This window comes from Paroedura picta, chromosome 10 (genome assembly GCF_049243985.1).
Source record: "Paroedura picta isolate Pp20150507F chromosome 10, Ppicta_v3.0, whole genome shotgun sequence".
NCBI lineage: Eukaryota > Metazoa > Chordata > Lepidosauria > Squamata > Gekkonidae > Paroedura > Paroedura picta.
In genome coordinates, this window is record NC_135378.1 from 55,396,597 (window position 1) to 55,413,028 (window position 16,432).

The 16,432-nt window shown below is 40.3% G+C and overlaps 1 protein-coding gene across 2 annotated transcripts in view; it reads right to left on the reverse strand.

Moving 5' to 3' along the window:
• Window positions 1-15,771, reverse strand: part of NAA15 (N-alpha-acetyltransferase 15, NatA auxiliary subunit) — a 45,770-nt gene extending 29,999 nt beyond the window's left edge. Inside the window, exons 1-4 of one of the 2 annotated variants that reach the window (XM_077300256.1) lie at window positions 15,370-15,771; window positions 2,729-2,813; window positions 1,114-1,218; window positions 435-592 (exon numbers count right to left, since the gene is read on the reverse strand). In XM_077300256.1, coding sequence (XP_077156371.1) covers window positions 435-592; window positions 1,114-1,218; window positions 2,729-2,813; window positions 15,370-15,423 — 402 coding nt within the window. In that variant the 5' untranslated portion in view covers window positions 15,424-15,771. Of the gene's footprint in view, window positions 1-434; window positions 593-1,113; window positions 1,219-2,728; window positions 2,814-14,987; window positions 15,247-15,369 lie in introns of those variants that run through there. The other variant, XM_077300257.1, reaches the window with a different exon arrangement.
• Between the last annotated feature and the right edge of the window lie 661 nt (window positions 15,772-16,432).

Genomic DNA, 16,432 nt, shown 5'->3' on the forward strand with positions numbered 1-16,432 from the left:
AAAAAAAATCCAGCATTTACTAATATTTACTGAATCCCAATACCATACCAGTATCAAGATTTGGAAGTTTTGGGAAATACTGGTATTTTTTCAAGTTTAAAATACCATATATTTTCCCCATACCTCTATAAAGCAGTTCCTACTCAAGAGACTATATCCAAAGAGCTAAAAACAGCACTGAACTAATGGAATGGATTTTTCCTACTTGCCACTGCAATCCCATGAAAAGCCAATCCTGAGCATCAGGGAATCATCGGAAATGGTGTGGGCACTGAGGTGGAAAGAGAAATCTGTGGAAATTGCTTCCCCCTGTTATATGTATGGAAGGGGAGTTTAGCTGTAATCTATGAGAAGGTAACAGAAAAGATAAACAAGTCCTGCTTCCATTGTAATTACTGTACTTGCAAAACAATGTTTTTAATTTCTCAGCTCACCCTGTAGCCTTCTAGATCCCTCATTTGAATTTGTAGCAAAGAGAGGTCTCTCAAGATTTGAAGATTGTCTTTATCCCATTTCAGGGCATTTCGATAACATTTGATGGCTTCATCATATTTCTTGTCTGACCTCTGGAGTAGACCATACACATGCCAACCTGGAAACTTTAATTAAGGATATCACCGTTTTGCAGAAAATAAAGTAAGAGAAATATACCATCTAATTATTTTATTTAAAAAAATTAAACATTTTCTAGAAGTATAAAACAGCTCACACATCTTACACATATGAAATACTATAGCAATCCACATGTATAAGAGTTAAATATGCGTGGCTATTAACAACATGCATAACTTTTAAAACATAGACATTCAAGACTGCAGATGAGTATAGTTAAATGCACAATCAAACTATTTATAGGACTTTGCTTATGTCTGAGCACTGGTCACCCAAATATATAAAAATGACACTTTCAAATAGAAAAAAAGAGGGTACAATGCTGATTTAAACATAAATTTCATTTGTAACACAGGCTGTTTAAAGGTATTCAATATCACTATTCTGCAAAACACCTATTAGTATGTGTAACAAAATCCTTACTTAGTAAGCAAAAATGAATCACTTGCATATATTAACCATTTTTCCCAATGAAAATGAAAAATATATCTTAAAGGATACAGACATGACTCTTCAAATCATTTCGTAGGCCTCTTCGCACCAATTCATATGCCTCTTCTTTCTTACCTAAACAGTTTAATGTTAGGCCTTTCATAGCCAGGGTTTCTACAAACAGAAACAAGATATTTTATCAAGCCATAATATCAGAAAATTTAATACATATTTAAGACACAGTAACTGGGAGTACACATTTGGGTATAGAAACTAAATTTCAAGCCACATTTCTGTTAAATCTTAAAGCTGGCTATGCTTTACAGAAGGGGGAATTCTGTAATTTATTGGAAAATGTTAGTTTCTATTCAACCAATGAAAATATATAGCCACATTTGTCTGTAAATACAAGAAATTTTTCCATTGTCACTCAGAAGTTTGCAAATCTTAAGCACCTGGGATCCCACAAGGAAATTTCTCTCAAGGTACTTGCAAAATGCAAGCAATTTCTATATTGGATTCTAGGGACTTGCGAACAGAAGCCCCTGAGATCCAATGGAGAAATTTCCTAAGGACAGGTCAGAATGGCACCTCTCATCCCAGATAACAGTTGACAAGTGGCACTGAATGTGGGGGTCCCCTCCATTACATGGGTCATAATGAAGGCAGGTGCTGCCATCAGGTGGACTACTTGAGCTCCAGTCAAGATTCCTTATGACTCACCTCAATGTGCTGGGCACCCTGACATAGCCTGTTGGAAGAACTCTAGACCAGTGGTCCCCAACCTTTTTATCACCGGGGACCACTCAATGCCTTTTACTGAGGCCTGGTGGGGGGGGGGTAGTTTACTCCTCTACTCTCAACCACTGCCCTAGCACTCTCTGATCGGTATGGTAAAGTTTAAACATCCCTTCAAAATAAGATACAGACACGCCACAACAATGAAGTGTGTTGTAAAGGGCTGGGGGGGATGAAGTAAAGGGCCGGGGGGGGGAGGCGTCCTTCAGGGCCCACCTCCAATTAGTCAAAGGACCACATGTGGTCCGCGGCCCACAGGTTGGGGATCGCTACTCTAGACAACTCAAAAGCTTCCATACTGTTTTGTTTGGCCTAAGCAAGACCACATTCCTTTCATTCAAGCAAATAAGGATTGCTGACTGCAGTATGTTCATTATATAACAATGTGTATGATGAACAACCTAAAGATTATTTCCACATAACAAACATTCTCAATGTTTTGAACAAATTCCACAAGTGATTCATTTTTCTGCAAAAAACTGACAAGACAGCAGATGGAAACCTAAATATAGCAAGTAAGCACTGTAACTTAAGCAGTCACATATGCAGGATCTCAGGACAAAAGTGAATGTGAGGCATATTTAAGTCACTGCAGAACAACTTTAGTGTGAGATTGTTTCAAGCACAGAAGCACTGAGAGGGAATCCTTCCTTTATATATCAACCTTTGTCCTGAATGGATTTCAAAATCAGAAGGCAAGGTGTTTTAATTTAGAGTACATTTTGTTATACGATGAAGGTTTAAGATTTCAGCATACTTACTCATTTTCAGCTGACTGCTTATAGTATTGCTATCCATTCTGAAGCTTCAAGTTTGGTGCAGGCTACGAACAGCAATTTTAGAATTATCTATTATTTGTTCTAAATCTATGCTCTGACAAACTCACCTCCATGTTCTGCAAACTTTGGATTGGAAAGAATTTGTTTGCAAAATTTCAGACCATTCCTGTACTGTTTGTGTTCATAACATCTCTGTAAAAAAAACAATCAAAGCTCTATTAGCATCCCATACATGCAACGGTATACACAACTATAGTTGCCAATTCTCTATTGCAAGATGCCAGTCAACCTTAGATATTAACTTTCCTGTGGTCAAATGGAAGTGCTCGGGGAAAGGAAAAACAGGAAGAGAACCCTGCTTCCTACAATTATAGATTGCAAAATTCAACCTAATAATGATATCTCCAAATTCTTCAACAAAGGAAAGAAAAAACAGCTATTTGTTATCCAGAATTATCATCTGAAGTCTGCTTGTTCCTGAATTTAAAAATGTATCAACAAGGTGATGGGTATAGTATAACATGTATTCCAGAATTTAAATATATATGTAAAATAACTGCCTAGTAACAGTGAAGACTATTCAAGATTATATTAAGAACAGTGGGCTAGAGAAATTTATCAGTGACAGAAGCCCAGAATTCAGGTATTTTGCCCTGTCCACATGAATAAGATTTAATTCTTTTCCATGAACATTTGTCCACAGCTCAGTTGACTTAAAATTGTGGTACTCTGATTATTATCCTAATATAAGAATTAACAGAAAAGGACCATATTATGAATATGAACATTTTAACTGTTCTTGAATGACTTTTACCATAGATTATATTATATTATATTATTTATTCATTTGATTTCTGTGCCACCCTTCCATATGGCTCAGGACTGTTTACCTACAATATCACGGGACGATACATGGAACGAATCAACATACAACATAGTCAATTCCAACAACAACAATCTGTGGTTCTAAACCACACAACTTCAATGATCCCAAACAAAAACAATATAACAGGAACAGAATCTTAGCTAAGGTCCCTAGAGAGGTCAGACTGGTTCAGGCCATGAAGGGGATGTCTGAGGGGGACCTGTGGTCATTCTCAGGCAAATGCCTGGTGGAAGAGCTCCCTTTTGCAAGCCCTGCAGAACTGTGGCAGGGCCCTGATCTCTTCAGGGAGCTCATTCCACCAGGTGGGGGGGGGCAGGACAGAAAAAGCTCTGGCCCTCATTGAGGACCAATGTGCTTGTTTGGGGCCAGGGGTCACCAGCCAGTTGGCGGCGCGTAATGCTCTTTTTGGGGTATAGGCAGAGAGACGGTCTCTTAGGTACACTGGGCCCAAAATGTACATCCTTGAAGGTAAGAACCAAAACCGTAAGCCTGATCCAGAATTCAATTGGGAGCCAGTTGAGTTGTTGAAGTATAGGCTGGATGTGAGATCTTCATGGTGTATTGGTGAGAATCTTGGCCGCTGCATTCTGCATCAATTGCAGTTTCTGGGTCAAAAATGATAGGCCTGCATAGAGTGAGTTGCAGAAGTCCAGTCTAGAGGTGACCATCGCATGGATCACTGTGGGTAGTAGGTGTTCTGGTGCCATAATGGGAGACAGCCTTTGTTTTAGGCAGCTACATTATTAAAGCAGATTATGACTGCTATAGGTTATGTATAAGTTCTAGCTGAAGGGACAAAATATTGTGTTTCTTGAGATGTTTAACAATAAACACTCATACTCTCCATATATTCAATAGCATGACTAAAATAATCTGTAAATTATGCTCAGCCATTGTCATGAAAGCCTATCAAAATATATGAATACAAAAGCTTTGCAATAGGCATCATAAATTGCTGTAAAGCATTATGCTGCAAAGAAAATAGGTACTTTCCCATTGACAACTTCCTTTTTTGGCTGGTATTTAAAAAAAAAAAAGACAGATTACCACTAATTAAACTCAGTACTTACTACTTGGATTGGAAAAGGTTTTCCAAAGTGTTGTATATAAGTCATTTATATTGTGACTACTTAAGATACGGAAACAGATTGAACCCAATCTTTTCTACATGCAAAGCATGTGTTCATCTACTGAGCTATGGCATATCCCTACTACCTGTGTACAAGCGACAAATACACTTAAGAACTAGAAATATTTACTTAAGTTCTTGAAGGGAAAAACAGAGGAACAATTTATATTACTCCAACTCAAAAGCAGACCCACATCTAATCCAAGATCAATCTGAAGTTTTAATTTCCATGAATGTAAATCAAACTGTTGCATTGCCAACTGTTTGCCCAGGAAGAGCATAACTATCCAACTTAATTAGAATGTATGTATAAAAAGAACTGTAACTCTCAATGCTCAAATTTTGAGGGTTTTTTTTTGGGAGGGGGCACAATAGCCTCTTTAACCATTTGAAACATGGAGAGTTTTACTGCATGGCTCCTTACTTGGGCTATCCTGATTCCACAAGTGAAAGATAGTATGGAGAGCTATAGGCTTGGAGGATCCTTGCGACATTCCCCAATGAATGGAGGGTTTGTAGAGAGAGGACCAGTGAGGGCTATAGTTTTGTGTAGGGACCAGAAACAGAAAAAGAATTGCTGCTACTTCCTAGCTTTAGTCAGTCAGAAGTGGAGAAAATGTTAAAAATAAAATGGGAAATATAGTTTCAACCCAGCAGACATTCAGGGAGCTGTTGGCAGAACTTATTAGATGAAATAGATGGGAATAGTAGTCCACCACAGGAAGTATTAGTAGACTGTTAAAAACGATTTCCAAATTTACCCACTCTTATGTCTTCAGTATTGGGAAGAAACAAACAAGAGAAGTTCCTTCTTATGGATCTTCGTTTTTTAAAATCAAGCTCCCATTTATAAGCTTTATTACATTTAGTCTTGCAATTACTTGATACATGAGACGAAGCACCTTAAATCAACCCTGCAGTTGAAGCTACATAGTAAAACAATGTGGCAGAAACCCATGCATTCTCACTGGAGTTTGCTCTGTCTGATAACACCAAATTTTGTTTACAGTTGAGCCAATTAGACCGATCTTGCCTTACAAAAACAGCATAAACCAGAATGAGATTAAGATGTTTCAGAGGGAGCAGCATGATTCTGTTGAGTAGGGCAGCCTTCCAAAGATTCTATCAGTGTCTCTTTAGGGTGTGCCCTGAAATATGCTCAGCTTGAAAAATAGCAGCTTATTTCTAAATCACTGATCAAGGTAAATATATTGGAATAACTGTCTATTTAGGCACTCTAGAACAAGTCAACTAAGAAGAGTCAAATCACCTTCATAAACTGATAAATAGTTGCTAACTGTAATTGTATCTTCCATTTTGCCCATATGGTTACTGAACATGTGCTCTACATATGCAACAGCAATAGTATAAATGGGGGGGGGGGGCGACGACAACATTCAAACGCACCAAGAAAGTATCTGAAATATCATTTCTTTTACGTGCACACAGAACTAAGTCAATCTAAAAACTGCCTAGTGCCATGTGTGGCTAGTGCAATAGAATTCCCCCGCCTCCGCTTTTTAGTGTTCAGTCAGTTATTAGAACAAATAAATATGAAACAGGTAGCATGAGCAAGTTCCCTTTAAGTTTAATTGTTCACAGTGTGAACTAGTGTTTTTAAATAACTAAAGGTAAAGGAAACGGTATCCCCTGTGCAACCACCGGGTCATGTCTGACCTTTGGGGTGTCACCCTCTAGTGTTTTCATGGCAGACTCAATACGGGGTGGTTTGCCAGTGCCTTCCCCAGTCATGACCGTTTACCCCCCAGCAAGCTGGGTACTCATTTTTCCGACCTCAGAAGGATGGAAGGCTGAGTCAACCTTGAGCCAGCTGCTGGGATTGAACTCCCAGCCTCATGGGCAGAGCTTCAGACTGCATGTCTTCTGCATTACCACTCTGTGCCACAAGAGGCTTTTTTAAATAAGTAGACAGTCTTTTTAAAATCCCCATCATTCAGTGTCCAGTTACCAGTTCCGTGTCACCATAATTTAATCAGTTGTATTTTTAAGCTATCAATACAAAATATTTTAAAGGGACAGTAGTGCAAATATCAATTTATACAAAGCACAAAATGATAGTATATACTTATTATACTAACTGGCTAGAAATAAAACCAGTATTCAGTTTCAAATTAGCAATACAAATATTTCTCAAAATAAATTAGAAACATACCACAGCACTGTAAGATTGTAGATGCCATTTATTGCTATGAAATGCAATCCAGTTATCAATCCAACTTGCAATAAAATGGGGAATCTTATGTATCAGTCATATTCTTACCTGTCTGTAAACTCGACTGAATAAAGCAACACATCAGATAAACAAGTACAAGATTGCATTGCACAAGAAGCAGAATTTATGTATGAAGCTGCACACTGAGATACATGTGTTACATTCTGAGATGATGAACGAGTGAGATGATGAGAACGAGCTTGGTGTAGTGGTTAGGAGTGCGGACTTCTAATCTGGAGAACAGAGTTTGATTCTGCACTCCCCCACATGCAACCAGCTGGGTGACCTTGGTCTTGCCACAGCACTGATAAAGCTGTTCTGACTGGGTAGTAATATCAGGGCTCTCTCAGCCTTACCTACCTCACAGGGTATTTGTTGCGGGGAGAGGAAAGGGAAGACAAATGTAAGCCGCTTTGAGACTCCTTCAGGTAGAGAAACGCGGCATAGAAGAACCAACACCTCTTCTTCTAAAGCATGGATTTATGGTGCAGTGACATTTAAGACCACGTTACACCAAACTCCAGATTATGTCAAACATCTCTCTCCAAATTATTACAACTGGTTAATGAACAAACCTTTATTGGCAACAGGATCCAATAACTCCCAAGAGGGTTTTTTTTTAAGCCAATTAATTTGAGAAGGAAAAAAAAGAAGAAACAAACACATTGATTTTTTCAACTGAAGAGTAATGTAAGCCAACATGAAATGGATCAAATGGCTAAATTTTCTGATTGGCAAACATTTAGTAAATGTGCATTTCAAATATTCAAAGTATTTCATATACATTATCTCCCTGATCCTTAGTAAAAGCTCTGTAAAGCAAGCCAGTACTGATCCCTAATTGCAGATGGATAGAACTGTGACTAGTTCAAAGCCACACACCAAGTTTGTAGGTGAGATGAAATTGAGCCATGGTCTTAATGGTTCCAATCCTATTATTATACCAGCTAAGAAACCCAGACACTACTGGGTAGGCTTTTTCTCATCTATACTTGAAGAACATATTTTGAACAACCAGCAGAATCATGTAATTCTATTACTAACCTTAAAAAATTTGGGCAAAAAGAGAAAATAGGATTCAACCTTGTACAATCTTCTGCAACCCTTTTTGGGCTGTTCAAGATTAGACATGCAAAGGTCCTTCTCCCTCAATTATGTTGAGTTGAGATGAGATGCAGGTCACTATGATGAAAACTGAACATGGTTGTAGTCCTATTCATTTTTGAAATGACAGGAATAGGAAATTCTAATGAGTATTTTCACATCAAGGGCTAATTTCTTTTCCCCTATCTGACAATATCCATAAATGGCTTCATTAATGTCACAGAGATGATTTCATTGCAGTCATAATGATATGCATTACATCAACGGGAGAATGAAAAACATGCAAAAGCAATAAAAGGAGTGGACCCCAATACATTTTTAAGGCAAGACAGATAAACAAAATTGTTTGCAATGGTTTAATCAGTGGTCCCCAACCTTTTTATCACCAGTGACTGGTCAACGCTTGACAATTTTACTGAGGCCTGGGGGGGTAAGTCTTTTGCCATTGCCACCGCCTGAGCCCCTGCTCCACTTGCTTTCCCCCTGGTGCCCCTGACTTCCTGCCACCCACTGGGGGCACTGCCAGCAGCAGCTGTGTAGTGCAACGCCGAGGGGGAGCCCCAGCCATGGCGGCCGCTGGAAAGCACCAAAAGTAAGCTGGTGGCAGAGTGGCAGGGCAACCCCCAAGGCAGGAGCCGGGGAAGAGGACGGGGAGGATACCGACTGATCCACGGACTGGTACTGGTTCCCAGCCCGGGGGTTGGGGAGTGCTGGTTTACATGACTTAATTAAGAGAACATACAGGAATGTCATTCCAGTTAGCAGTTAGGCAATATATGGTGTTGAGTGTAATATCGAAAACCAAATGCAACCAACTTGCTTAATTTACTTTTAAAGCATGCTGGATTCACAAACCACTTTAGGTACAATCCAATTACATCACAGTTTGAAAATTAATTTGACTGAACTGAAAATGGCCAGAGATTCAAAAGGTTATGTTATAGTTACTTGCACAGAAATAGTATTTATTTATTTCCCACCTCTCCAGACAATGTTGGCTCAAGGCAGCTCACGTAAAACAATTAAAAATCCAAAAATACAATACAATCCATAAATACAAAACATCCCTCATCCCCACACTTATAATCTAACATCAAAATGGTGATAAAACAAGAGAAAAACTCTTCCCCATGACTTCGCTGATCCGAACTCAACCCATTAGCATGGCTCTCAATGGTATCTCAAAGGTTGTGATCTTCCTGGCATCGGATCTAATACCTAGCATTTACCATAGGGCAGGACCCCCATTTTGTAACTCTGGGCACCCCTCCCTGGCCTCAACCAAATGCCTGTTAGAAAAACTCTGTCTTGCAGACCCTGCGGAACCTTGATAGTTCCATTAGGGCTCTTAGTTCTTCTGGGACCTTGTTCCACCAGGTAGGGGCCAGAACCAAAAGGGCCCTGGCCCCGGTTGAGGCCAGGTGGATGTCCCGGGGGCCTGGGACAACCAGTAGATTCATACCCGCAGAGCAAAGGGCCCTGTGGGGAGCTTAGGCAGACAAGCGGTCCCTCAGATAGGTGGAACCCAAGCCGCGTATCGCCTTAAAAGTCAAAACCAAAATCTTGAACTTGATCCAGAAGCAGACTGGTAACCAATGCAGTTGTCTCAGCACAGGCTGGGTATGGGCCCTCTAAGATGTCTTAGTGAGGACCCTTGTAGCCGCATTCTGCACCAGCTACAATTTCCAGGTCAAGGACAAGGGTAAGCCTGCACAGAACAAGTTACAGACATCTAGCCTGGAAGTGACCATTGCATGGATCACTGTGGCCAAGTGATCCAGGGACAAGTAGCTGCAATATAAAAATAACTGAGGTCACCTTAATTTGCAGGATATTTGCAAAAAGTAAATATACAATTTCATTACATGTTCACTCTAACAGGGTGTGCAGCAATGTTTGGGAGACTGCATTTGAGGAAACATAAGAGTTAAGAGCAAATAACAGTTTGCTAACACTTCGCAAGAAAAATTCAGTGCAATAATTGAAATCCTAACACATTATGGAAAACAGCAATATTTAATAATTTTTATGCACATTTGGGATGTCATGCAACATCCAGTAGCTACCAGTCAAAGTGATTGATGGAAGGCGATATTTTCCCAACATAACATTTCAAGCACTGAAATAACATAAACACTGAAATTTCAGACTATGGAAAGGTTAACTGCTCAGGAAGGAATATGAAATTTAATCAAATTTATAAATTGGTTGTCAGAGTTTTCCAGATAAGTGTGGTAAAGTGGTTAGGAGTGGAAAGATCATGGTTTAACTGCTCACAAAGCCATGAAACTCACTGGACGATCAGCTGTTCTTTCAGACTAACCCTACCTCATGAGTTTGTTGTGAGAGCAAAACGGGGGGGGGGGGGGGGAGAATCACGTATGCCACTTTGAGCTCCGTGGAGAAAAGGTGGGATAAAATGAGTTAAACATTACAAATATACCAAGTACAAGTTTTGTATTTTCTCCATGTACATACACAGAGCAGCATGTTAGAACAGACAAAATTTGTTCTTAGTGTCTGAATTTACCCATTTATTCTAACGGGGTTATTAATACCCTGAAGTTCTCGGGATTTTTTTGTTGTTGAAAATAAAATGAAAGGGGCATGACCCAATGTGGTGCAGCTAAATCCATTATACTTGAGAAATGTGTGATGTGATACCTGAAAATCCATATATTTTTGTTGATAAATGTGTAATGTGATACCTGAAAAGCTGTATGATTTTTGTAAACCTCTGGATATCATACTTCACCAATGAACAAACTTCATAAAGTATACAATACAAACATAGAATAAGTACTATGTGATGCATTGAACATCTTTAATTCATCTGCATTAACTAGTTAAATATATTTATGAAGCACAATTAACTATACATTCCTTCATATATAGGGGTAGACATGATCCGACTCACAAATCAAAGTTTGTTACAAACTTTGGCTTGTTCGTTAGTCCATGTTTGAGAGTAGAGAATCACCATGAACTTCCACAAACTTTGATGCAGTTTGTGGCAGTTAATGAACAGCTGAAAGCAGGTTCCAATGGCTCAGAGCTATTTAAACCCCTGTTTTCTCATCCTCAAAACAGTGGCAGGGAGCAAAAACAGAGGATTAAATGTCTCCACTTAAACTTCCAGTTCTGCTCCCCCACAAACCAACTGGGAACTGATAGGGAGGGTTTAAATGGCTTAGAGCCATGTAAACCCTCCACTTCTGCTCTCCCTCCCCCAGAGTGAGAGGGAAACAATCTGGAAGGTTTAAATGGCTCCAAGCCATCAGAAATTTGGGAGTGAAATGTCTCCCAGGGGGAACTTCACCTCCTTCTGGCTGCAGTTTACCACAGACAGTAGAAAGGAGGGGGTGAAGTGCCTCCCAGAGGATTAAATATGGAATGAAGTACCTCCCAGGGGGCACTTCAATCTCATATTTAATATCCTGGTTTTGCTCCGCCTCACTTTGAAGTGGTGGGGAGCAAAACTGGAGAGTTAAATGGGAGGAGAGTAGAATCAAAGGATTTAATAGCTTAATGCCATTGAAACCCTTGCTTTCTGCTTCCTATTGCTTTTTCAGGAGCAGAAATTAGCATTTAAACTTTAAATTTCTCATGAACCTATACAACTAGTTTGCTTCATGTTTCAGCCATGAATCAAATCACTAAATTACCTATCCCTTTTACTGTAGTGTTTAACCTTTTTCATCACCATCAGAAGACCATCATTTTCTCTGATGCAGCAATTCTAATTGAAGTGGACATTCTGCCTTTCAATCTACCCACTAGATTAATTTGCCAGAGACAAGTTATTCCTTTGAAAGAAAATGCAGTAAGATAGCTAGCCGGATTTACTAAAATCTGCTGCCCCAATCAAAAATCCAATCAGCATTTGACACCTTTTTAACAAAATATGTTTCTGGCCAACAAAAACAGCGGACACTGTATTTTGTAATATAAGGTCATCATACTCCTGGGTTTAAATTTTCAACCAGTCCTATTTTAACAATTTAAAAAATCCTTATTCTGTCTCTTTTGCATTTTGTACAATGCCATCAACACCAGAATGATTTAAGTAGCCAGAAAATATTCTCCTCTTTCCTCTAATTATCACATAAGCATTTTAAACCTAATCATACAATGAAATCTGTTCATGCAATTACTTCTGAAAAATGGTTAATTCCTCTAACCCCAATAACTTGGAAAAGTAACGTTTTATCAACAGAGAGCTCTTCTTTCCAAGCAAATGAACTGCCTGCCAATGTGCATATTTCTGTCTTGTTACACAATACGTTTTTTGGGGGGGAGACAACACAAAACTTGCAGAAAGGCATGCTATCTACTACAGACAATCCCACTATCATTAATTTCAAAGTTTTAAAATATTGAGAGTTCACATACTTTTCTGGATATCAGCTGTAAAGTACATACATGAGAAGAAAGGCCAAAAATACTGCCTGGACAGTTTCTGTGATGGATATTGACAAGATCCTGAGATATGTGCAGATTTCTATTTGGTGTGGTGGTTAAGAGTGGTAACCTCTAATCTGGAGAACCAGATTAGATTTCCCACATGTCCACATGCAGCCAGGTGGGTGACTTTTGGTCAGCCACAATTCTCACAGCTCTCTCAGCCTCACCTTACGGAGTGTCTGTTGTGGGGAGAGGAGGGGTAAGCAATTGTAGGCCGCTTTGAGTCTACTTTGGGTAGTAAAAAGTGGGGTACAAAAAAACAGCTCTATTTCTTCTTGTAACCAGAAACCTTTTAGCTGCTAAAATCATGTAAGGACCACATCAACAAATCCTTAGCATCTACTACAAATCAGTCACTAACTCAGAAGACCTTCCCTTAGTCACTCAAAGAGGTGGTTATCCAACCATTACTTTAAAAAACATACCTACAGAAAAATGATGTAGCCAATTACTAACAGGTATTTAATCAACCCTTTCTTGGCAAAGCGATTGAGAGAGCAGTAGTAGACCAAGTCTTCTTGGATAACTCATCTACTCCAGACCCTTTTCAGGCCAGACTATGGGACAGAGATAGTACTGCTACCTTTATCTCTGTCTGAATGTAGACAAAGGTAATGTTGTTATTATTGGATTTGTCCACTGCCTTTGATACAGTAAATCATGCCAACTTATTGACAAGCAGGTATTGGAGATGTGATCTGAACTGGTTCAAATCATTCCTCACAGATGAGACTAACATGGCTGCTATGGGAAACCAGTGTTCATGAATGTGGATGCTATCCATGTGGCATATTTGAATTTTTGACCTATTTTTTTTACTGCTTATTCAACTGGGGAAAAAAGCTAAGAGGTAGAAAGATAAAATACTAGTTTGATTATCTGTGATGGATCTAAATCCAAGTCACTGTGAGGAATTATTGTGAACAGATTTCTTAAAATTGGGCATGCATTTGTTTAATTCAAGCTTGCACTTAAAAAGGTTTTAGAAGCCAAAGAACACCTTATCCAGTGGAGTCCCTTAAATGTGTCCAATAAAAGAATTTTACAGACCTGTTTATTTGCATAATAGTATTGAAATGTGTGCAGGCTGAAACAAGCAAGAAACATTAACTTTCTCACCCTATGTCTAACTGGTTGTTCCAAAAGCCTACTCCCAGCTACAATATGACCACAATGGAATAATAATCACTCTCTAGTTTTACAATAAGATTGTGTCATCCAGTGGCTAAGATTCAGGATTGACCTAGGCCCACGTCCCATCTTAGTCATGGGCAAATGGCTGAGAGTACACAACCACATTACTAAAACTAAACACACAGTCTTCATGAATGCATGAATGGGAGACTTTTAGGAACATCAGGTGTGAGTTTTCAGGAAATAATTAGATTAAAAAGCCATGCAGACCTATAAGTTTATATACATCTCTGTACATTAAATATTCTATATACATTCATATAAATGATACATGGAGGATCCCAATTTAAAAAGCTAGAAGCAGCATTTTTTCTTATCAGTATAGTACTGTTTATAATATAATACAATGGAACTATTGTGTGTTATTCATGCAAATTTCATCTAATTAAATACAGAATGGGAACAATTTAGTGTATTGAAGTGTTGAGGTGAGCAACACTTAAAAGTGCTTATGTGCAGCTTGTATGATTAATTCATTAAAACATAATATTTTAATATTAAATACTTTAACAATGTAGGAACAATTCAAGTATTTTTCTCAGTTAAAATAACCACCTATGGTTCCAAATATATATTAACAGATGTTTGTAAAGGGAAACCAGTAGCAGAAAAGTCAACATCTGTACATTACTCCAGGGATTATATCTGTAACCTACAGCAGTGCTAGTAGGTAACCTAAATATCTCCAGCATTCTTGGCTTCATATATTGTAGCAAAAGAAATGAAGTGACATACCTTAACTGCAATGCTAGGTAACTAACATGATGCTGGGCTCTAAAGATTTCATTAAAGCAATTTAAGTAGATAATACAATGAATTTTAAACAGATCAGTATCTTCCCAACTTGCCACTACTTTCCAGTAAAACTTGGAAAGATTGTTCAACAAATAATGGAGATTTAGTTACCTACCCACAATGATTTCAAAACTAACCTTAAAAAAAGCTCAAGTTGATCAACTTTCTGAACATTTCTATTATGTTTAAATAACAAATTTCATTCTTATATCACTTTAACCACAATACTATCTTACAGATATTCTAAACCCAAAAGATTGCGCACTTCTAAGGAGTTAACATAGAAGTGTTCGCTTCATTGCCACATCGAAAAACTGGGCCATCAGGCCTATTTTCTAGTAGCTAACACAAAGCATGATGAGAATTACCACCCCCACCCCAGTCAGTCTTTGAACTCATTCTCAGACTTCATAAGAAAGGCCAGTTCTCCAGGAGCTTACAATAGGCTGGGATAATAAGTGACAGGTTGTACAGGCGTTAAGAAAGTGCTTGCCCAGGCACTTTTCAAAACAATTCGTTCAGATTGAAGACGGGCTAATGAGTCAGTAACTGAATATTTACCTCTTCCCTTAATTAAACGTCTGGGCAGAAACACCTGTCATGAATAAAGAGCTCAGGAGGGAACACGAGGCACTTGGGAAGTTACAGGTCCTCGCCCTATAAGTTTCCCCCCTTCCCCCACGATTTCACGTTCCAAAAGCAAAACAAGCTGGCCGTTCTAAAGTCAGGCATGCCTGGGCCGTTCGGCGGAGTGGGAAGGTTCTAGAGCCAGGAACGCCCGGGAACTCCAGGGGCGCGAGGCACAAAACCCCGGTCGGGCGCCCAGCGGGCGAGGCCTCCTTTAAGGGCGGCAGGAGAAGCAAGGCGAGCCCGAGCGGAGCCCCGCTTCACAGCAAGCCCCTCACAATGCCCTCCGACGTATCGGTCCGCATCCCTCACTCACCAGGATGCGCTTGAAGAGCGCGTTTTCCTTGGGCGGGAGGCTCACCGACGGCATCGTCTCCGCTGCGGATGCCTTTCCTGTCGCCGCTGCCGCGCCGCCGCTCCTTGCGACCGATGCGAACTCCGGACCGGTCAGTCGGGTCCCTTCTCACTGCCGCTGTCGCCAACTCCCAGGGGGGACTCTCCGCCAGGTCGCCACCAGCACGGCCGAGCTTTGCCGCTGTGGCTGCTCCTCGCCCTTCCGCTCTCCGCGGCCTCTCCCAGCCGCCCTGGCCTGCGCCCGCTTACCCCTACCCCGCAGCGAGCCCCAGGCGGCGGGCGGTTCACGTGGTAACTGAACAGGCCGGAGAGAGGAGGCGCCGCCAAAATGGCCGCCACCGAGGGCTTCCCCAGCCGGGTCACCCAACCGCGAGCGCATGCGCCACGACCCCATCGCTTCCCTTCCTCGGGGCCTGAAGGGGAGTCGGGAAATTGGAGCGCGCGTGCTCGCTCTGCCCTCCTCCTCCCTGCCGCTGCGGAAGTAGTGCGCCTGCGCTCGGGAAGACAGAGCTGCGGAGTGCGCCGTCGGGGTCTGCCTTTTGCGAAGACAATCTTGTCTAAAAGACCGTGGGAGGGGACCCTTGCAGCATAATTCACTATTTTTAAATTATATTATTTATAACCCGCATCCCTCCCTTGTGCTGAAGGGGGATTAACACGGAGTGCAGATAAAGCCTGTGATAGGACAAAAGCCTAGTTTAGGACTCCTGCTTGTTCTTGCTGCAAACTGCTATGATGATCTTTCTGGGGTGAATTGTAGCCAAATACAACACTGAGCCAAGTGGACAGCAGAGTTGGTCTGAAGTAGCACAGCAAAATTTGAATCCAATGGCACATTTAAGACCCACAGATTTATTCAAGGTGTGAACTTTCATGTGCATGTACACTTCCTTGGACTTGTCTGTCTTGGTCTTAGAGGTGCCACTGGACTCAGATTTTGTTGTACTGAAATTTAAGACCATAAACTATAATTGGGAGAATGGCATGTTTATAAATATTTTAAATGCAGTATAGGAACTGATTGG